This window comes from Pseudorca crassidens, chromosome 6 (assembly GCF_039906515.1).
Source record: "Pseudorca crassidens isolate mPseCra1 chromosome 6, mPseCra1.hap1, whole genome shotgun sequence".
Taxonomy (NCBI): Eukaryota; Metazoa; Chordata; class Mammalia; order Artiodactyla; family Delphinidae; genus Pseudorca; species Pseudorca crassidens.
In genome coordinates, this window is record NC_090301.1 from 81,426,774 (window position 1) to 81,449,667 (window position 22,894).

A 22,894-nucleotide genomic window follows, 5' to 3' on the forward strand; every position below is an offset into this window, starting at 1 on the left:
AAGGAACTGAGTGAGGCTCCACTTCTATTAACAGTAATAACAGTACAATAGCTAGACTTGTACAGCATTTACTCCAAGCCTACACTCTTCTAAGGGCTTCATGTCGATTCATCTATTTAATCCTCAAGCAATGTTATGATCCTAGTAGCCCCACTTTCAGATGATGAAACTAAAGCACTTAGAGGGCAATTTGCTTGAGGTCACACCGCCACTGAATGACTGGACTCACACCTTAGGAGTCTGGCCCCAGAATCTTTTCAGGGGTTTGTCCTAATTCACGGAGCCAGTCAGGGGCAAGAATAGGGACACCATCTTGAGCTACTTATTTGAAGAGCCGGTTCTAACTACACTCTGTGGCTGAAGTTCCATTTCTGTTCTGGTTACCACAGCCAATGCGCTTCTTGGAGAAATCATTTTCCAGACTAGTTTCTTGGGACATCATTTTGCTGGTCCATTTCTGCATGTGGCATTATAGACAATGGAATTCATCTGAGAAACACCCCGGGAAGCAGATTCAGAAACTGGGCTGGACAGGGTGCACCAGAGAGGGCTTCTGTGTTGCAGTTTGCCCTGGAAAGGGGAACCACTCTACCTTTAAAAGGCTTCCTGGGGAGACAGCAACTCTACACACGACTCCTCCTTATGTCTGACAACAACTTACCCTGGCAATAAGTTCCCTTTTCTAATTTAAACCTTTCAAACTGCAGCTTAACAATAAACAGTCCCTGAGTGCCTGCTATGTACCAGGCACTAAGAGTTTATCTGCATTATCTCATTCTATCCCTCATCAACCCCATGAGGGAAGTGCTGTTATTATCCCTCTTTCTTAGACCTGGAGGCTAAGCACAGAAAAAGTAACTTGTCCAAAGTCAAACAACTATTTAGTGGTACAGACTAGATTTCAAAGTAGACAATCCCCCTCCAAGGACCAGTTTGTAAACGTTATAATGGGCTCTCTGTTGAGGCTCCATTTCCTGTGTACAGGACCCTGTGCTAGAGAGAAGGGCTATTTGCTGGCATCTGGATCATAGAATTGCTTCTGCCCCCACCCCCTTTTTTTAAACAGATAATTAGCTTTAAAAAGCCCTCGAGTTCAATGTTCATTGAATGTAGGAGGTGACTAATTGTGGTTGGGGATATTTTGAAGGGCATGTACATAAACACTGGCTGGAATGGATGATGAAAGGCCATTGTGGTCCCCCCTGATGTGGGGCAGAGGTCCTTGTAGCCAGATGGCCTTTTCTGGGCCCTGACTCCCTGTGGTCCTGCTCTCCTGTGCCTTCATAACCCTTGGTGCTCACCTGGTACCTCTGACATCTCGCATGCTCCTCTGCAGCTTCCTGTTTTCCAGTGAGGTGTGTAGGATGAAGGGATGGTGCCGAGGGCCTGGACCTGACCTATACTTACCTGTGCATTCTGGGAAGCAGGCCTTGCTTCCTAACAATCTAACAGAATGCTTTGGGACTTCAAACTTTCCCAACTTCTGATCATCAAAGTAGAAACATTATTGCTCTACCAATAGAGCACTAATTTGTGTGAGAGACATAGGGAATCATGTTGTTGGCAGTAACTGTAAGTATACTGAATAGCATTTCTTCATGACTGTTAGTGTGAATTTACACAAACATAGTTATGTACATACCTCAAGACTGGGATGGAACTTGCTCAACAAATGTAATATGAAGAATTATGGTGGGCTCAGATCTTTTAAAAATTTTCCTTTTAAAAAATGCTGCACCTGGAATATAGCCAATATTTTATAACAACTTTAAATGGAGTATATTCTACGAAAATCTTCAAATCACTAATCACTATGTTGTATACCTGAAACTAATGTAACCTTGTAATCAGCTATACCTCAAAATAATAAAATGCTGCGGGGACTTCCCTGGTGGTGCAGCGGTTAAGAATCCGCCTGCCGATTCAAGGGACAGGAGCTCGAGCCCTAGTCCAGGAAGATCCCACATGCCCTGGAGCATCTAAGCCCGTGCGCCACAGCTACTGAGCCTTCGCTCTAGAGCCCGTGAGCCACAACTACTGAAGCCCAAGCAACCTAGAGCCCGTGCTCCACAACAAGAGAAGCCACCGCAATGAGAAGCCCACGCGCCGCAACAAAGAGTAGCCCCCGCTCGCTGCAACTAGAGAAAGCCTGTGTGTAGCAACAAAGACCCAACGCAGCCAAAAATAAATAAAAATTTGTAAATAAATAAATAAAATAAAATGCTGCACTTGATGTTGTCCCCTTCCAACTTCCTGTTCTTTACCTGCAGTCAGAATAATCTTTCTAAAACACAAACCTGGTCATATCACGCCTATCCTTAAAACCCTGCCATGGTCCCCATTACTGTCAAGTGACAGTGCAGTCTCTTTTTTTCTTAATATTTTTATTTATGTATATATTTATTTGCCATGTGGTTCAGCTTATGGGATTTTAGTTCCCCGACCAGGGATTGAACCTGGGCCCTCAGCAGTGAGAGCATGGAGTCCTGACCACTGGACCGCCAGGGAATTCCCTACAGTGCGGTCTTGACAGGACATGCCCCGACCCCCGCTCTGTTCTTTGCCCCACTTCTCTCCATACTCCCCCTAGCACTATGCACTTTAGCCGCTCTTCTTTCCTGCTTCCTCTAACCTCCAGGCCTCATACAAGCCCTTCTCTCTGCCCGTAAAAAGCTCTCCTTTACCCTCCCACAAGGCACACACTTCTCATTTGTCTAATTCTGATGCATCTTTCCCTGACCCTCACTCAAGCCCCCATTCCCCTTAAACTAGGTCAGGGGCCTGTGATGTGTACCCTATCCCAGCCCTTATCACCCTTTATCGTACTTACATGTTTAAGTGGCCTCCTCCTTAGCAGCTCTGTGAGGGCAGGAAATGGGTCTGCCTTACTCACATTGCTGCATATAGGTTGTGGCATAGAGTGGGACTCAACAAATGTTTACTGAATTAATAAATGTATCAATGACATCTCCAAGATCTATTGAACTGTTTCTGTCAGAACTTCAAAGAGGATCACACAAAAACTACAGACACCTGAACCAGGCTGATGTAGAGAGCTATTAAAATAGATCGAGGGTTTCCCTGGTGGCACAGTGGTTGAGAGTCCACCTGCCGATGCAGGGGACACGGGTTCAAGCCCTGGTCCGGGAAGATCCCACATGCAGCAGAGCAACTAAGCCTGCGCGCCACACCTACTGAGGCTGTGCTCTAGAGCCCGCGAGCCACAACTACTGAGCTCACGTGCTACAATCACTGAAGCCCATGTGCCTAGAGCCTGTGCTCTGCAACAAGAGAAGCCACCGCAATGAGAAGCCTGTGCACCTCAACGAAGATTAGCTCCCACTCACCGCAACTAGAGAAAGCCCGCGCACAGCAACGAAGACCCAATGCAGCCAAAAATAAATAAATAAATAAACAAACAAAAACAAAGAACAAAACAGGATTGTCCTGGGTCAATCTTATGATCAAAAGTGTCAAGTGCATTCAAAATGAAACTGAAGCTAGTACATTCACTTTCTTAAACATGGACTGAGAAGCATTCCTTTGGCATGGATTTTGTTTTGGATTTTGATCTAGGAATCAGTTTCCTGTTGATTACAGCATGCAAAACATGCCCATATTTTATACAGACATATGTTCCAGAACTGATTCCGTTAACGCAGTGGTTTTCGAATCTCATTTTGTCTCCCACCTGTGCCCCTGACTCCCACGCCCGGAGATATTTGGCAATGTCTGGAGTCACCTTTGATTGTCGCAATTTGGAAGGGATGCTACTAGTATCTGGTGGGTAGAGGCCAGGGAGGCTGCCAAACATCCTAGAATACGCAGGACAGGCCCCACAGCAAAGAATGAGCTCACCCAAAATGTCAACAGTGCTGAGGCCGAGGAGCTCTGAGTGGAGATGACACTCTGTAGATACCTTGGTGCACAGAACTAGGCCCTCTTTGTCTGTGTGGTGCTCTCCATGATGTATGAAAACAAAGCAGAAAAGAATACATTAAAAAGCAATAAGAAGGCTGTGGTTCCTCCCCTGCCTGTGATTTAGAAATTAAGATGCCCAGCCTGTCTCTAAAGTAGAATTATTCAGTTTGGGGAGGTTTCCTAGGTAGATCCCAGTCTTGAATCAATGAATCTCCTATGGAAATATCATAATGCAAGGCATTTAGTGTGGAACTGAATAGACTCTTGAGTGTGAAAAGGAGTTTTGGTGAATTCAAAACCATATTTGTTTTTCACATTGAAACCGTTCAGGTCATTTTCTTTTTCTAAGAGTATAACCATTTGGACAAAAATATCCATTTGATATGCAGGTGAAATGTAAATTGCTACTCTTCTACACAGACAATCCAGTGTATTTATACTTAATCCATAAAGGCATGATGTTACAAAACACAGTTGTATATTGTGAAGCCATCTGGCATCAAATTTTCCAATTTATAGACAACTTTGTATTTACATAACAAATTATTAAATCAACCATTTCTCCGGTTTATAAAAGGTCACTGAGGTACACACACAGTGTGTATAAAAGCAGATAAGGCTGATAACACATATTTACAGTAGATACAAATTAATCTTTCATATTTGAAGATAATGTTTTTTATATATTTTTTCTATATCAGACTGCCCACTGTTAGCAGGATTTCCCATGCTTGAGTTGTTTATTGCTTTTTGGCTCACTGATTTAATATTCACTTCTGGGTTGTTTACACATATGAATTACTAATGTTCTTATCTCTTTGGCTAATGCAAATGTGATAGAGTGAATGAAAGAAAAAGATAAACAATAATTCAGTATTACAGTTCTGGTTGGTTGATAGTATTTGTTCATAGTCCCCAAATGAGTCAAGTAATGCATAACTCATTTTATACACTACATGGAAAAGTCTTGAGTCTTGCATTACATCATTTGGGCATAAATGGGCAAAGTAAACAAGATATCAGATTTTCAGTAAGGTCTAGAATCTTGGCTTTCTTTTCAGAAAGAGCAATGTCACCAGCACCTTAAGCATCTTAGATTTTAAAATCTCAATGCGAAACCACTTGTGACTTACAAGGGAACTTTGCAAACTGCATGGAAGATTACCAAAGTTAACTACAATATGTTATCATGGTCTGAAATGAAAAAAAGAATCACCTCATGGGATAAGTCAGCTGAAAATCTTCATAAAACTTACAGAAAGTAGAACAACCACCCTCCACTCCTCCCAAAATTCTGCAGTGTTAATGTTCAAAAAAGAAGCTTGTGTTTACTTAAAAAACAGACATAGCAAATAACTCAAAGTCAGCGTTCAAATAAAAGACTAACAGTGGCCCACGATATCACAAGGGATGAATATTCTTCTCAAAGAATTTACATGCACAATAGGACTAAAAAGTACAAACCAAAAATGTTCCTTAAATAAATAAAAACCCTGATTGCTTTTAACGCTACAAACAAGACAGATTAAATAAGTGCTGCTCAGTTAGATTTCACTCATTTGAAATAATCTTAAAAAAACACTTAAAGGTATAATTTATTCTCCATGTGCTTCCTAAGACTTTTAAAGGGCACAAAATAAAATTAGGGACTATGCAGTTCTTTAAAGGAGCAAAATTTTTTCATTTTGCTTCCATTCTCAGATTTGTTGAAAAAAAAAGTTTATTTTAGGGAATAAAAAAATGTACTAATGTAGAAGGGCTAGCCTTCATTTTAAAAAAATGAATTGGCTTTAATACAAAGAGAATGAAATGGCTCTGTGGGCAAAATTCAAGTACGAATGACCAAGTTTTTAAATTGTAAAGTAGGTGCAACATTTAAAAAAATGTTACAGCACTGCATGTAATGCTAACAATATTTACATTAACTGCTTACATGAAACCATAGAACTGTAGAAGAGAGAAAAAAAGAAAAAAACCTGGGTTTCCCTGGTGGCACAGTGGTTGAGAGTCCGCCTGCCGATGCAGGGGACACGGGTTCGTGCCCCGGTCCGGGAAGATCCCACACGCCGCGGAGCGGCTGGGCCCGTGAGCCATGGCCGCTGAGCCTGCGCGTCCGGAGTCTGTGCTCCGCAACGGGAGAGGCCACAACAGTGAGAGGCCCGCGTACCGCAAAAAAAAAAAACAGAAAAAGAAAAAGAAAAAAAACCAAACCTGTGTGGACTGAAACAATACCTAGCACCCACATGAAGCCATAAGCAACCAGTGAAATCATGGGCACAAACATACTTTACATGGTCTACTGATGTAAAGTATACACGGGTCAGGGATGCAGAAACCTAATTAGTTTAAAATATCAAAAAGAAGGCTTGGCAGACATAAACTCAGTCTGAAGACAAAAAAGCAAAGGCTAAAAAAGCTTCTACATATCAACACACACAAAACCCCACATACACGCAGACACACCCAAGACGCAAACACACATATGCTGTGAATCTGTAAATAAAGACAACCGTGTAGACAACACAGTAGAAAAGCAGACTGGTACAAAAAAAAGGACAACATTAATGGTTTAAACATACCAAATACATCAACTTATAACAAAAATAGTCAACTAAAGTACACAAGGTTACTTCAGGTGACTGCAGGAAGGACCAGGCAGGCAATCCGGCCATGACAGGAAAGACAAACTCAACCTACCCCCAGAAGGAAGGGTTCCTGCCTCCAGGCCATGAAGCCCAGTGTAGCCAGTTGCACTCCATCAGGCTTGGGGGTAGGGGTGAGAGTGGGAATGGAAAGGACAGAGAGACACAGGAGACCTGGGAGAAGAACTAAGAGCTGTTGATATCAAAAGTGAGCCCAGGTGCAGTGCTCTGTGCTGTGGCCCCGAGAAACCAAACAGGGGAATGACCTTGGTCTCCTTTTTCCTGAGTGACTGGAACTCTGCTACATCATGGGACTGAGGAGCTGGAGGGGTGGATGAGAGAAGAGAAGCGACGTGGTGGGCATTTAACGGGTTCAGAGCCTGCCATTGGAGGGCCTCCCAGAAGCCGAAGCAGTAGGCTGTGGAGGGAATCCCAGGCGAGGGGAAGAGGCAGTGCTCTCCCGAGGGTTAAGGGTTTGGAGGTGGGGTTGGTGGCTCTAAGAATAAAGAGATAAGGGATCCCTTCCTTTGACAATCCATCAATTGAATCCAATCCAATCAATTTCAGGCTGAAGGCCTGAAACTTGGCTCAATTGCCTGGGAGATAGGGTTATACCACCACCACAAAAACTGTGAAAAAAAGATATTTATGTTGTGCTACATTTCTTATTAATAACCTTGTACTTTACAATGGCTCACAGTTTTAGGTTTGTATACTTGCAATGTAGTATTTTCTCTCTACATTTGTTTCACATTTTTTTACTTAATATAATATAAATAATTTGGTTAATAGATTCAACCTGCACATTTCAGCCACATTAATATATATAAGAATCTATTAATGGTATAAATAATTCTTTAAATAAAATAAATCTGATATGTTACATAATACTGATAAAAAATTACCATTGCTAATAATTTCATAAGCCACCTTAACTTCTGGTGTAAGTAATACTGATGAATGGATGTGAAACTTGCTTTGATGATTTGTACTTATTTTTGCTGCTACAGAAAAACTGAATTATAATCAACCTTACCTCTGATAATGGTTTCAAAGTGGGGCTTTGCCTCCATGTACGGAAACAGAAAGTTTTATCTTGTCAGGTATTGTTTGCAAAAAAACCTCAACTCTGAGCGTCAGTGGTGGTGCAGCATAAGCTGTCTAGTTCAAGAGGTGGCTATCAAATGTTAACTACAGAAATGATTGAGTAAAATATCCCATCTAAGATTTTTTTTATATAAAACCTATTCTACTTTAAAACTTAGGTAAAAAAAATATGCAACAAATAGTTGCAGTTTCTGAATTCTTAATTTAGACCTGTGAGCCCTTGTCCCTTTAGAAATCTGCAAGGTTTCGATTTCCTAGACACCCGAAATCAAGTCCAGTGCTTCCAGGCAAGGTTCATTCCAAACAGACAATATAAATGGACACTCAGTGGTGTGCAGTGTATGTCATAATTCAATCAATACATTATCATGCCTTTTCTCTGCTGTTAAATACAAAAACAGCATCTTTTACATTATCATAGAAAAGCATTTAGGTTGTATTTTTATTTATCACTTTACACTTGTAGTCTCTGGTAGGTGTACTCCATAGAAACCAAAGAATTTTGTACACTATTTCTTTGTACAATAAAAGATAAAGTGTGCATTAGGTATGCTTGTACATGACAATATTGTACAATATTTACATTTTTGATATCACCATGAAATTCTGCATTTTCTATATACAACATGGAAAATTCTTCAGAAACATTTGGACTATTTCTTATAATCACAATTTTAGTATTATAGAAAAAGAGTTTCTCAGTAATCTCTTGACTATCACTCTCATCATTCAGGGATTCTGATTGGTTTTCCAGCATTCATTATCCTTCCTGATCAAAAAAAAAAAAAAAATATTGTATCACTGTTTCTTTTAGCACCCTGTGGCGGTGTTAACTATCTGCCGTAGTATAAATATTGATATAACAGCGGCTATATCAATACTTATATACAGCTATATCTGTGCACATTCTTTTAATAAACACTGCGCATTGGTGGAGTAGTCCCTGTTATCTGGAGATCTTCCTCCTCTTGGGTTTGGGGGGTCTCATTTGTCTGTCTCCCTGTGGGATTTGGTGAACCTGGAAATAAAAGAGATGGGGAAAAAAACAACAACAACAGAGATTGAAATCACAAACACCATACGATTTCTGACAAAGAAACAGGGTAGGGAACAGACTCTGGCCCTCATTTTCTATCATTGCTATCCTGAGGCATTTAAAGTTTTTACCAAGGCCCAGATCACAGCGTGCCCACAGTCACTACAGAGGATGAGAAATCTTGGAAACTAACAAGCAGAGCAACACTCTGTGGACCCCCCCAACTAGTGGAATACAGAGGAGGAACTGGAAAAAAAAAATCAATGTGGGAAATGGGACTTGCAGTTGCTACCCCCGTTGTCCATTTAAGACAAAAATAAGACGTTTCCCATCAGAGATTCCCTGAATTCCCTAATTTCACTGAAGTCTGGAAAAGTGGATAAATATATACGAAACATATTTTCTTCTTTATTTCATCACTGTACTTATTTTATAACTGCTAAGAAGGGTCAAAGATAATACAAACATACTCACAACTCAGCCCAAGGAGGTTTACTTAGGAGAAGAATCGGATGGAAAACAGAATACCACTACCATCTGTTGGCCAATCTAAGCTTGTGTAGCCTGGGAAGAGCAATTCATACAACTCATCTTTATATACAAATGCGGAAACTAGCCGCATTTAGGGCTGTGTATCAGATCGAATGTGGTAGAGCAGCAGCAGCACTTGGTTCCCAGGTATCAGACAGCATGTATGGTTTTGAGGGGCAGAGGACAAGCGCAAGGGAGGTGATCAGGTGCCCCACGTTGTATTGTGGCTGTTGTGATACAGATAGGAGGAGGCAAGGTCAGGACCCAGGAAAGGCAGGATGCGCCCAAGACAATGGTGTAGTAAATGCTTAACAATCAGCTCCCTGTGGAGGGACACAAGCCCACTGTAGCCTATGCCAATCTCTGTGGTATAATACATGTTTTCACCACAGCCAGTTTCAGGCTACCAATGGGATGCCACAGAACTCAGACTTAGGAAGGGATGTGCAGAATCAGCTCTCAAGATCCACTACAAGTTGGCTCAAATGCATGTTTTAAAGGTAATGTTTAGATAAAAGCAAAGGCCAATGCTATTCAGAGTCAAATACAGAAAACTTTAAAAAATTATATTTCAAAAATAACACCTATGAGTTTCTCACACTGCTTCATCCTCCTAACCCCTCCACATACATTCTTTAAAACCACTAGTCTCTGATAAAGAGCCAACTGAAACCTTTTTAAAATTGAGGAAAGAAGGCTTTATTCAAGACTGCGAACTAGTAACCTGTGGATCAAATGTGGCCTGGAAAGGGATTTTATTTAGCTATATGGTGTTTTAATATTTCAAAAATAGTTGGCAACACTAAAAAATGAGAAATTTTACTTCTAGACTTGTAGCATCTCATGAAAATGGGAAGATCTTGCAACACTGACACAATTCCTCACATGGCTCAGATGTGCTGCAGCATGGAAGCAGGAGCTCCTTCTGGACAGAGCACAGCCCCCAAGTTGCCAGGGTCCCCAGCACTGCTGACTGCCTGCTGGCCACAAAGGCCAAATGTCCTGAGACAGAGACTAGCGAGATATTGCCAAACCCTTTTCTCTTCTTCCTGAGCAGGCACGGTGTATAGTACATTTAGTAGTCCCCTTGAATTAAAAAGGCCACATGATGGCCTTTGGGTCAGGCCAGTGGAAAGTTAGCACAAGTGATGAGCTTTCAGGTCTGGCCCATAAAACCTATCCTGGTGTCCTCTGTGTACACAGTCTTCTCTCCCCTGCTGGGCTGGATGCAAAGGATGTAATGGAGCACTCTGAGGCCCTGGGGAAGGGTGGACACGAGAAATAGAAATAATCTGAGCCCCTGAATGACGGTGTGGAGCAAGCCCTTCCTCAACCAGGAGACCCAAGTGAGGAACCATCTTTATGGCGCTGAGTCTCTAAGACTGAGAGTTGGTACACAGCCTACCTTGACCAGTGCATCTTGGTTGGCATTTCTTAATCCACTGAAATTGCTCTTTTACTCATACTTGACCCCTTTTACTTAATTATATTATTTGCCTGGCCCTAGAAGGCGTTTGAGTTTATAATCTCCGCTCCAGAATTTTCCTATAATTCTACCAGGAAAGTTAAAATCTCAGGGCCTCAGTTTACCCACTTTTGAAATGTGTCGGATCACAAAATCTCTAAAGTCCATACCAATCCCAACACTCTATGAACGTATAACTTATCTCTGTCATTCAACAGCCACTAGATGACTTGTTAGGATTCAGGTAACCTTCTTAACACAGTGTCAAGTAAAAGTAAATTACCTTTCATTGCTGAGTAGCTTTTGATAATTCATATTTATTAGAGATTATCAAAATTATATTTTGAGCATTTACATTAGCCAATATATAAATTAGAGAATGATGAGTAAACCTCTCTCATTCAACACTATTATATGCACCATTCAAAAAAAATGTAAATAAAAAGTTGACTCTACTTTAAAACCAGTGGTTATAGTGTTAAATAATTTAACAACAGAATGTTGGGCCAAATATTTTATGTTTTTACATAATAGTAGAAAGGAAATGAGAGGTCTATATACTCTTGATCTTGACCCTATGTTCAATTTCCCTTATTGTTTTATGGGCAGAGTGAAATTTATATTACTGAATACTTAGGCAACACTAATGATCACTGCTATTCTGACAGTCAAATGTCAAAGCCGTGATTTGAACTTCAATATTTTGCTGCTCACATTTTAAAAGAATGTTATGTGGGGAAAAAAAAGGTACTTATCTCAGGAAAAATCATAGTTAATACCACTAGGTTATTTTTTCTTAAGTTATTTTTAATCTTTTCTGATATTAGTCTTTTTCTGAGCCTAGTAATTTAGTATTGCTATGTGGAATTGCTTGACAGTACTTAAGGGACTTTACCAAAAAGTATAATACAATTTATTTCCAAAGAAACACAATATAATGGAAAAATAAATTAACTTACAGTCCCAGACATTTTGTCCAGTTCACTCATGGCCTCATGAATAGCAGCTTCTAAATGGTTATTTAGCTTTCCACTTCTGGAATTAATGAAAACAACACACCAGATTAATAAATTAAAGAAACAAAATCTCAATGTAATTCCCTAGTCAGAGAACGGAAGTACCCATTCCACAAGAGAAAGTCAATTTATATTTACATTTGACAATTCAGATGACAAAACACTCTGGGATTCTCACAACTGAATACTAATGATAGAGTCACATAACTACAGAAAAAAAATTGAACACATGATTGGGGAAAATGGATTCTTTCCCCTTCCACATGTTTCTTCCATAGTCTGATGATTTTGCAAGAAAGCTGGGCCACAGGTCTCTTTTCCCACAGATGTAGCTTGTCCTCTTAAGAGTCCAGCCTGCTTTGCATTGCCTTTTGTTCTGGTTTGTCTCTTTTGCAGGCGATCCGGCTGTGTGGCCAGAGGAAGGGCTCTGAACTTCAGGCTCTGGCCACTAGGGAGCTCCCTCTACCCTCTCTGGAGCTCCTGGCTTCGGGAGTTGAACAAGTGAGGGCTGAAATTCTGGTACACATTTGTTCCAGGTGGGAAACAGTTCAACTCGCTACACCTGAGGCTCTGCCACATTTTTTTCCCCCCCGCAAACCAAAATGACATAACTATCTGAACAAATAAAAAATGATGGGCTCAGAGTGTCTATCACTCGTCTGACCTTTTCTCTGCACTCAGCATACCATCACATGTACTATAACACATGGAACATCTGCCATGATTGAAAGTTTTATCTAGGAAGCTGTTGAACTAATTACTAAAATCAGGCAAATCTACACTATCCATGTCTATAGTTAGGTACACTCTAATTTTTCCTTCTTGATGCATATAAAGAATTACCCAATTGTTCTGAGTACTAAGGTGATTCATTTCACTTATCTTGTCACGACAATTACCAGAAAAGCTGCAGAGGTAAACCTTTTCAAAATAGGCTGCTAGCCTGGCTTTCCAAGAATTAAGTCCTATCCCAGCATCTACATGGAGACTGGAAATTTGTTGTTGTAGAAGACTTTAGCTCACAGACCTATTTGGTTTGGCTCACATCATGTTTAGAAACATATTTGAGCTTTAGTGGAATGCTTTTATTATTTATTTATTTAAAATATTTATTTATGTTTTTATAAATTTATTTATTTTACTTATTTATTTTTGGCTGTGTTGGGTCTTCATTGCTGCACGCAGGCTTTCTCTAGTTGCGGTTAGCCCTTTGTTGCAGTGCGCGGGCTTCTCATTGTGGTGGCTTCTCTTGCTGTGGAGTACAGGCTCTAGGCGCGCGGGCTTCAGCAGTTGTGGTGCATGGGCTTAGTTGCTCCGTGGCATGTGGGATCTTTCCAGACCAGGGCTTGAACCCGTGTCCCCTGCATTGGCAGGTGGATTCTCGACCACTGCGCCACCAGAGAAGCCCTAGTGGAATGCTTTCAGATGAGGCCTTTTGGTTTACCACAGCCCTCACCAAGTTTTACCCTCATACACCAGGACTGAAAAATTCATACATTTAGTTTCTGTATATAATCCTGAGTAGTATACTGCTAGGTATCTTGTGGATGCTCCATGTACTTACTAAATAAAAATATTTGTCTAAAGCTGAAACAACGGCTCCATATTTGGGGAAATATATATGCACTTAAGTCAGTTTAACTGAAAGGAAAGATTAATGTAGTGGTTGTAACTAAATTATAAGGGCAATGCAGCACCAACCTCTTCCCCCACCTTTTATTGGCCTGTAAGCTAGCCTCTAGCTTTTATATTCTTCCCATTTACTTTTAGAAATGTAAACAATGCAGAAAAGTGCACAGAATAAATTAGCAATCCCTATCAAACCCATTTCCAAAAATAAACTGGTAATAAATTACATATTTCCTTTCATTCTTTTTTATAAAAAAATTAAGCTGAAGTTCCCATTTGTTATCAATTCCTAGTCCCATACTCTCCCACCCTCCTCCCCAAAGGCAACTAGCTGTGTTGTGTATTCTTACAGTGTGTTTTAATATTTTATATATCCATGAACAGTACCCAGTATTGTCTTTTACGTGTTTTTTATATATATATATATATCATACAAATGGTGTCCTGATATACCTACCATTCTGCAACTTTTCTTTCCCTTTTATTGCTATTTTTGAGTACTGTCCAAGTTGATATAATCTATTCACATACTGTCTTTTATTTACCTACCTTTTCCAGTTTTAAGGGGCCCTGGGCATCTTGTAGAGTCAGTCTGAGTTGTTTTTCCCAATGAGGAGTTTGCTAAGCATGATTCTGGGTGACTGGATAGGAATCCAATCCCAGGACTCTGTAGGGCAATTTAAGCTGAGCTGGGGTTGGGCTAGGGCCCTTTTTGTGGACTGTTTAGCAAACGTCTTGACAGTATCACAAACTGCCCAGTTGCCTGACAATATTACACCTTGTGTAATGTGTTAAATAGCTTTATCCTTACTATTTCTTTTGTATAAAAGTATGAACATAAGTTTAAAAGACATTTGTTATGCATTTTTATTTACTATCTTATGGGTTTAAAATTGACTATGTAAAAGTTCTAAATATCTAAAAAGAGGGAAAATGTTTCAGTGAAAAACCGTCAGAGAATCTTGGTTCTCTCACCTTTAATAACAAAAATAGCTAGTATTTACTGAAAAGTTTTTATGTGCCAAGAATTGTATTAAATCTTTATACACATTATTTCATTTAATCCTTATAACAATCTGATGAAGTAGGTACTATGACAACAGTTTGTACACAATACTTCATGACTTTTTAGGGAAAACTGGTGAAACCAACTGCAATTTTATAGCGAAGAAGATGGATATTTAACTACAAATAGTTTTCAAAAGTAATAGAGTCATAAAAATGTTTTCCTTAACTATGAAAAATTACAGTGACATCACCATTAAAGAATAAAAATAATTCAACATTATTTGTTGAATAAATAGACAAAACTTTAGGAGTTTGTGATTTCATTCTTCAACAAGATATTTAAAATGTTTATAAACACCTTGTATCAATTTAAGGTAATTAGTATGTTTTCCCTTTAACAAACTTAAGTAGTTATTAGAGGGTGAAATGACTACTTTTGGAAGAGAGAATAAATATGGAGATGTGGCGCAGGAAATTACATGAATACATCTTTGGAATCAAGAGGTAAAGAGAGTTTCCCAGATGTCAAATCTGCATACTAATTTTTACACTAGCTGGTCAAGTCAGGAAAAAATGAGCTTAAAAGAGGAAGAGAAAGCTCCATGAGTCCATGAAATGAAAAATTAGTCAAAATTCAGTCTTCTAGTCCAGAGGGCCTCCTTATGGAGTCTCTTCTACGATTTTCTCTTCCCCACTGACATTTAATAATAAACATTTTTACTGATGGACACTCTAAAAGCTACTTGATTAAGCAATAGATGTTCATATAATCACATTTCTAGTTATTAATGGAGATAATTGCCACTTACCTTCACTGCCTACATTGTCACACATTACCCTTATCCTCATTAGTTAAAAAAAAAAGCCAGGTTCACATCTGTGAATGGTATGAGAAATAAGAGGGAAATGAGAAGTGCACGTTGCTCTGGACTATCAGTTCAGAATTTAAGCAACTCACTTCATGTAGAACAGAACAAACTTGGATAAGACATAAATGTCAAGAAACTTCGATTCTAAAACCTAATCCATAGGGAAAGTATGCAGATTTAAGAAAATTCAACACATGAAAGATCAAGGTGGTGGAGTGCGAGGATACTGAACCTACCTGCACATCCCACCCCCTGCCCCAATGAATATATCAAAAATACAACTATTTGTTGAGCAACTCTCGCTGAAAACGACCTGGAGACTAGCAATAATGACTCCTCTACAACAAAGACTGTAGAGAAAGGTCCACATGGAGTCTGGTAGGAAGGGAGGAGAAGATATCTGGTCGGGAGTCACACACAGAAGAGGAGGGGGTATCACCAGCTTGGAGATCCTCCCTGGGGAGCATGGGGTTCAAGCCACATTCAGGCACCCCAGCCCTGGGGTCCAACACTGAGAAGATGAGCCCCTGAGCTGGTTTGAAAACAAGTGGGGCTTACTGGAGGGCTGTAAGAAACCAAGACTCCGCTCTTGAAGAGTGCATGCACAGACTTGCTTACCCCCCTGCCACACACACACACACACACACACACACACACACACACACACACACACACAGCAGAGAGACAGCATATTGGAAACAGCCTGGTGCTTTGGCTGGCTTGTCAGCACACTCCCTAGCCTTCACTGGGTTCCTGCTCCAGCCCCTCTCGCTCAGGCACTGCTCTCCACTAGAGCAGGGGCTGCCATTGCCAGTGAGAGTGCACACACTTAGAGGGAATGGAGCCCGCACAGACCCTCTGACCAGGACAGAGGCAGCCATTGCCAGTGCACGTATCCCTGACCACATCTGGAGGGAGGAGAACTAGCTCGATATATCAAGTGAAGACACCACTTTAAAAAGATACATGTTCATAGCAGGATTATTTACAATAGCCAAGATATGGAAGCAACCTAAGTGTGTCCATCAACAGAAGAATGGATAAAGAAGTAGTATATATATACAATGAGAATACTACTCAGCCATAAAAAAGAATGAAATTTTGCCATTTTTAACAACATGGATGGACCTGGAAGGTATTATGCTTAGTGAAATAAGTCAGAGAAATACAAATACTGTATGTTTTCACTTACAGGTGGAATCTAAAAAAAAAAAAAAAAAAAAAAAAAAATGAATGTAACAAAACAGAAACAGACTCACAGATACATAGAACAAACTAGTGGTTACCAGTAGGGAGGGGGTGGGGTGAAGGGCTAGATAGGGGAAGGGGATTAAGATGTATAAGGTACCAGGTATAAAATAAGATACAAGGATATAACATACAGCACAGGGAATATAGCCAGTATTTTATAATAACTTTAAACAGAGTTTAATCTATAAAAATATTGCATCACTAAGTTGTATACCTGAAAGTAATACTGTAAACCAACTATATTTCAATTTTAAAAGATAAAGACAATTTAATACAATAAGTATCATTTCTTGGTTTTAAAGTAAAAGTGTGATTTATGTTATTACTTTATAACTTTCCAGATTCATAAAAATAAGGTTACTGAACAAATATATATGTACATATAGGCAGAAGATTTGATCCTTACTTAAAATCATATCTAAAAGCTATGTAATCTTTTTCTTTAATGAAGCTATTTCCTCTTTTAAGTAGAAAATGACCCTGAGTGATTCTTCAATAAATACATTAATATTTCTTTTGTGATTAGGCTGTAATAAGCACATCACTTTAAAGATATTTATTTATTGTACAGTTTGATTTGATTATAGGATATTGAGAATTAAAATGACTACATAATGCTCTAAACGTCTAATATGGTGATAGAATGTTTCAACTGGCAAAAATACGTGATGATTTTGTTTGTTTCAACTGTATCTTTACAATAAAAATAACTGTTTACTAAAATAACTGTTTACAGTAAAAATAACTGTTTACTAAATACCATGTTAAGGTTCTCTTTATAACAATTCTAAGAGGTTGGAATTAATATCCTCATTTTAGAAATGAAGAATTTAGGCTCAGAGAGGTTAAATAACATACCCAAGGGTACACATAGCTACGTAGTGATGGAAACAGGATTTCAACTCAGGTCAAAAACCAACTCCCCTACCCCCTGGTTCTCCTCCTCCTTTCTGATCACTATTCCCATCTCCTTCATTATCTCTAGTAAATGTTCAAGTGCCCCAGCGTTCAATCCTTAGCCCACCATTCAAATTGGTAATATGTGACTGCAGTCAGTTTTACATAATCAAATACCACTTCTTCCCAGTTTCAGACTTGTACCTGTGGGATCACAGGTACCTCACACTGCACTCAACAGTTTTCTCCTGTGTTCCCCACTTCAGTTTACACTACCCATGAAGTCACCCAAGCTAAAACCCTGAGAGTTGTCCTTGATTGCTCGCTCTCCTTCACATTCCAACCAAATCACCATGATGTTCTGTCAGTTTTACCTCCTAAATATATATATATCTTGATCATATTCCTTCTCCTCCATTCTCATGGCTCCCCTCCTGGTCTGAGTCCTCATCCTCCCCTGTCCTCTGACAAGGCCTCCTAAGTGGATGCCCTTGTCTCCAATACTGTTCTCCTAAAATTTATCCTCCATATAGCTATATCTAAAGTGAAAATCCAACCACCTGTCCCCTTCAGGCACTTCCAATAACATAAAGACCCACGAGGCCTTACTAGGCCCTTTATGGTCTGGCTCCTGATTATATCTTTGGCTTCATCTTTTACAGTTTCCTGTCCCCTAAATCCAACTGCTGATCTTATCTAAATGCTATCTCCCACCCCCACCGCATCATCCTCGTTTCTGTGTCTGGCTAATACCTATGCAGTGTGTAAGGTTTGGCTCAGCTATTACCTCCTCTAGGATGTCTTCCATTACCTGAGTTTAATGCCACTTCTCTGTGATCCCAAAATATACTATACATATTCCTGTCATTGCAACTTTAGCATCTTAATTATTTGTTTCTACATCTGCCTCCTTCACTAAACAGTGATGTCCAGGGACTATAGCACTGTGCCTGGTTGGCACAGATTTTTTGCTAAATTAATCTCCTTAAATTGGAGAATAAATAAATGATTAAATAAATAAATAAGTGATTGGGTTCAACTATCATTTATCATTATGTAACCTTCAACTAATTATTTAAGCTATTTCGGTCTGAGTGTCCTCATCTATAAATGGGTTCAGTAATTCTGGCCCATCTTCTGATTGGGAGAATAGAAAAATGGATTTTAAATCATATATGCAAAATGTAGAGTATTCTACTAGGCATTTATAAGGCAAGTCAGTTTACTTAGACAACAGTCTGATAAACAAAACTGTTTTGCTTCATATTTTTGTCTTTTACCTCTCCAATCCATACTCTTAAGTTTATGGTTTCATGAGACTTCCTTTAGATAATGCCACTTAGGACTCGTATAAATTCACCAGAAATAGTAAACTGGCTTTGAGGAAAAATGCTTAAACTGCTGTTTGTTACTCATTACCTTTCAGAAATTGCTTAATAGCAAATTTATGGGGAAAATACAGCTCATTTCAAGGCAGTATATCTAAATATTTGGAGGAGTTATTTTATTTCTGTGTTATCAACAGTTTTGGATATACTGCACATAATCCAGCTAACTGGCATACCTCACCAAAGAAAAGATTTCAGGGATATTTTACATCAATAAACAAGTACTATCGGGCTTCCTTGGTGGTGCAGTGGTTAAGAATCTGCCTGCCAATGCAAGGGACACGGGTTTGAGCCCTAGCCCGGGAAGATCCCACATGCCGCAGAACAACTAAGCCCGTGTGCCATAACTACTGAGCCTGAGCTCTAGAGCCCACAAGCCACAACTACTGAAGCCTGCGCGACTAGAGCCTGTGTTCTGCAACAAGAGAAGTCATGACAATGAGAAGCCTACCCCCGCTCACCGCAACTAGAGAAAGCCTGCGCACAGCAACGAAGACCCAACACAGCCAAAAATAAATAAATAAATAAATAAATTTATAAAAAATAAAAATAAAAAACAAGTACTATTGAATATTCTAAAGCAAACGGCCCACTGAAAATTTGTGACTTAGGTAGTTTGCAATTTCCCTCCTTTCATCCAGACCTTGTATGAATTTTATAGGCTTTATTCTACTGCGAAGCTCTGCATTGTGTCACTGCAGTCAGAATAGAGGGGAGGGGACTTGCCTCACTGTGTGCCTTATCTACAGTGAATCTGGCAATTCACTTGGCCCTCACCACAACCAGTGCCAACTTGCTACCTTCCAAAGGAGTCCCGAACATAGGAGCACAGGAGTTTACTCCTTGCAGCTGGCATCTTTTTGAGACATTCTAGTGAGGTGAAGAGAGTCTCCCCAAGATTTGTTGAGTTCTAAAATTTTAGCTCTGGCAAGAATTACTGAAGACACCACTAAGAGAATGAGTGCCCTTTAATAGATATTATTATCATTATATAAGTCTTTTATACAAGATACACTACTAATCATTATGTTTTCATACTTCTTAGATGTTGGATAATATGAAAATTATAGTAACTGAACAGGTGTATTGATTATATACATATTTAAAATAACTTTCCATGTACATATACAGAAGCACATTTATAGTTCTCTACCTTAAAATGAAATAATAGTTATGATATATAAAACTACATTGCATTACAGTCAAATTGTGTTTCAAACATTATCTACTTGTCCATACTACATTTACTCAGACTATAAAGATCTAGAAAAAATTGAATAATAATAATGTCCCAAAGTTCAACTTGTTATTATAATTCCAAAGAAAGCCTATTGCCCCTGCCCCAAAAAAAGTAATGATTTACCATCACTCTGACTAACAGTTAATCTGCCAAAGTTATTCACATGTGTACAACTAGGGGTGAGGGGGTATTCCCCCTCCCAAAGTATTTGAATTACAAGGGGATATACTTTTGCTACACTTTCAGAGACTAACTGCTACATGTTGAGAATATTAATCATATTTTCTTTCCCATTAAATGGGAGGGATGGAGACGGAAGGAGTAAGGAAAGAGCTGATGAAGTGGGAAACCCCACACACAGTATAAATTGTTAAGAAAATATTTTCTGTGTAGCTAATTTATCTATAATGGTCCTCTTGGATGATAACTATTAAGCAGTACTTAGGCAAGAACCAAGATGGACAAAATCAGTGAGATTTCATTGTCCCTTTGAAGGAAAACCAGTAAATTATATCCTTGAAAAACAAAACAGAAAAAAAATAGTGCTTACTTTCTGTTCCTTTTCCGGGCTCGGCTGTAAGCTTCTAAACCTTCTGTTAGTGTCTTCAACTTCTCGGGCTCCACCTGAGTGAAGGCATGAAGACCAAACCACATTACCCAGACCTGCAATTGTTAACAGTGTGTTTATTTTCCTGCTGTACAAGCAGGTGCTGCACTGGGGGAAGGGAGGCTTAACCCTCATTGCCCTGTCAAATGCTCTGTCCTCACTCCAGCAGAGGTTGATTCTGCGGCTCCCAGGCTGCAACATCAGGGGAAATGAAAGACTGGCTTTCAAAAGTGTCAACATTTTCAAAATAATGTTTTAAGAACAAAACTTGGAATTTAAATAACCTTCATTTCACAAAATCATATAAGCAGGAGATCCTGGTTTGCTTTCTGCACTGCCTGATGCTCAGCAATTGCAAAGCTGTATTTCATTACGGATGAACAAAAGCGGTGGTTAGTGAAGGGGGTCGACTTTGGAGCCAGCAGATGGAAGTCTGAATCCCACCTCCTCACTTTCTAGCACGAATAAAACACTTAAATTTCCTGAGCCTCAGTTTCCTCCTCTTTAAAATGAGGACAATAATACCTACCTTCCTGCTAGCATCGCCGTGAGAATTAAAATGCAACAAGTCACGCTGAACACTTAGCTAAGCAGAGAGCAGCTAGTGTTACTCAGTATGCGTTAGGCTCTGCAGAGGCCAGAGAACGAGTGGGGCACTAAGCTGCACGTCCTCCTTAATGATGTGGGAAGAGGGTGTTGCTACACCTGATGGGCGTGTCCTCTCCCCTGTCCTGCTCCCCCCCCCCCCCCCCCCCCCCCGCCTAGGTTATGTGACATCTGCTATCTCATCGCAGTGTGTCACTAAATGGTGGCTGGGGGATTAGTGGGGAAGGGGAGGTGCAGCCTTTGCCACCTGCCCCTTATAAACTCTATCATAGTTCTTGAGGCCACTTCTCCTAAGAAAAGCAATTAATAAATAGGAAATGTTGTATGTGAATAAAAACACATTTAGAAAAACACTGCTACTTTTATTGATCTTGAACACAATCTAAGTAGAAACAGTACTGCCTTGCTGTGTAAATATAGCTTCACAGTCAGTCCCCCACCATCCCTTAACCCAGTTTTTCCCTCACCCCTACACTACTTTTGTATAAAAATTCAGAGGTTGCCAAAACGCCTAGTGGGTAAAAAAATTTACACTAATAAGCAAGGAAATGATTATCTTTTGTCTTTAAATCTTCCTGACTCATGAACACCATTCATAAATAATTTTTCTTTGACCCCTTCAAATCCAGTACACAGTAATGATTAACAAAGGGTCTCCATTATCAAGTCTGAAAACAAGCATTTCTAATTATTCAATGAGAAAAACAGTCAAATAATGGAAACATTTTCCTTTTCATGACTTCTGTATTTTGTCCCAAAGGATCCAAATGTCTTATATACACACGTTCATTGGGGATACCTAATGTATTGTGCCAGAACAAGAGAGAACTTTGTTCCAGTAACAATTCTACAGGAGTGATGAAGTGTCTTATTGGGATGACTGGAAAAGCTTAAGTAAGATGAATATATCCATGTGTTGTTTTCTAAAAAAAGGTGCCTGGATACCTTTTCACATTTCACATTAGAAATGAGGTTCTATCGTGCATTCACTCACACAAAGAAAGTATGAAAGATATTTCACACCTTACATTTATGTAATTTATAGCTAATTCTGCTTATATTTAAATTATTTTCTTGGCAGCCAGGAGAAAGCTCTCCTGTAACATAAACTTCTATTAGACACAAACTGGTGTAGTGAGAGATCTCAGTAGGGATTGACGCAGGCAACAGAAAGCAGATTCACAGTGAAACAAAGCAACACATCACAATGAAAACTTACCCAATTGGTCTTAATTTTAAAAACTAAGTTAGGTTGAACTACTTTTAAAAAATCATCTATTTTTGTTTTTAATTAAGAAATAAGGGGCAGTAAAAGCATTTCTTGTGCAGTTATTATGTAGAAGGTACTCTTTTATTATTTAATGTGGTAATACTGCACACTAGTATTGTTTTGTCACTTTACAGATGGGACTAAGTGAGTTTAAGCAACATGGCCAGCACTGAAACTCAGACCTGACTCCAAAGCAGCCTCTCTCCACCACACCAACTCTAATATACATTGAAATATACATAATATATATAGGTATATATATAAATATATACACACACATATATACACATGTAGGTATATATGTATATACACAATACTCAAAAAATTAGGTCAAATTATTTTAAATCCAATTATAGTTTTATAGATATTTAGATGATACTTGCTCAAACTTATCTTCAAAAATTTTTTTAT

General features: G+C 39.3%; 1 protein-coding gene across 18 annotated transcripts in view; it reads right to left on the reverse strand.

Moving 5' to 3' along the window:
• Window positions 1-8,098: 8,098 nt before the first annotated feature.
• The window catches only part of MBD5 (methyl-CpG binding domain protein 5), a 403,659-nt gene continuing 388,863 nt past the window's right edge, over window positions 8,099-22,894 (reverse strand). For all 18 annotated transcript variants that reach the window (XM_067742013.1, XM_067742007.1, XM_067741998.1 and 15 more), the window contains 3 exons: window positions 20,551-20,624; window positions 11,662-11,737; window positions 8,099-8,688 (listed from right to left, as the gene is read on the reverse strand). In XM_067742013.1, coding sequence (XP_067598114.1) covers window positions 8,617-8,688; window positions 11,662-11,737; window positions 20,551-20,624 — 222 coding nt within the window. In that variant the 3' untranslated portion in view covers window positions 8,099-8,616. The remainder of the gene's footprint in view (window positions 8,689-11,661; window positions 11,738-20,550; window positions 20,625-22,894) is intronic.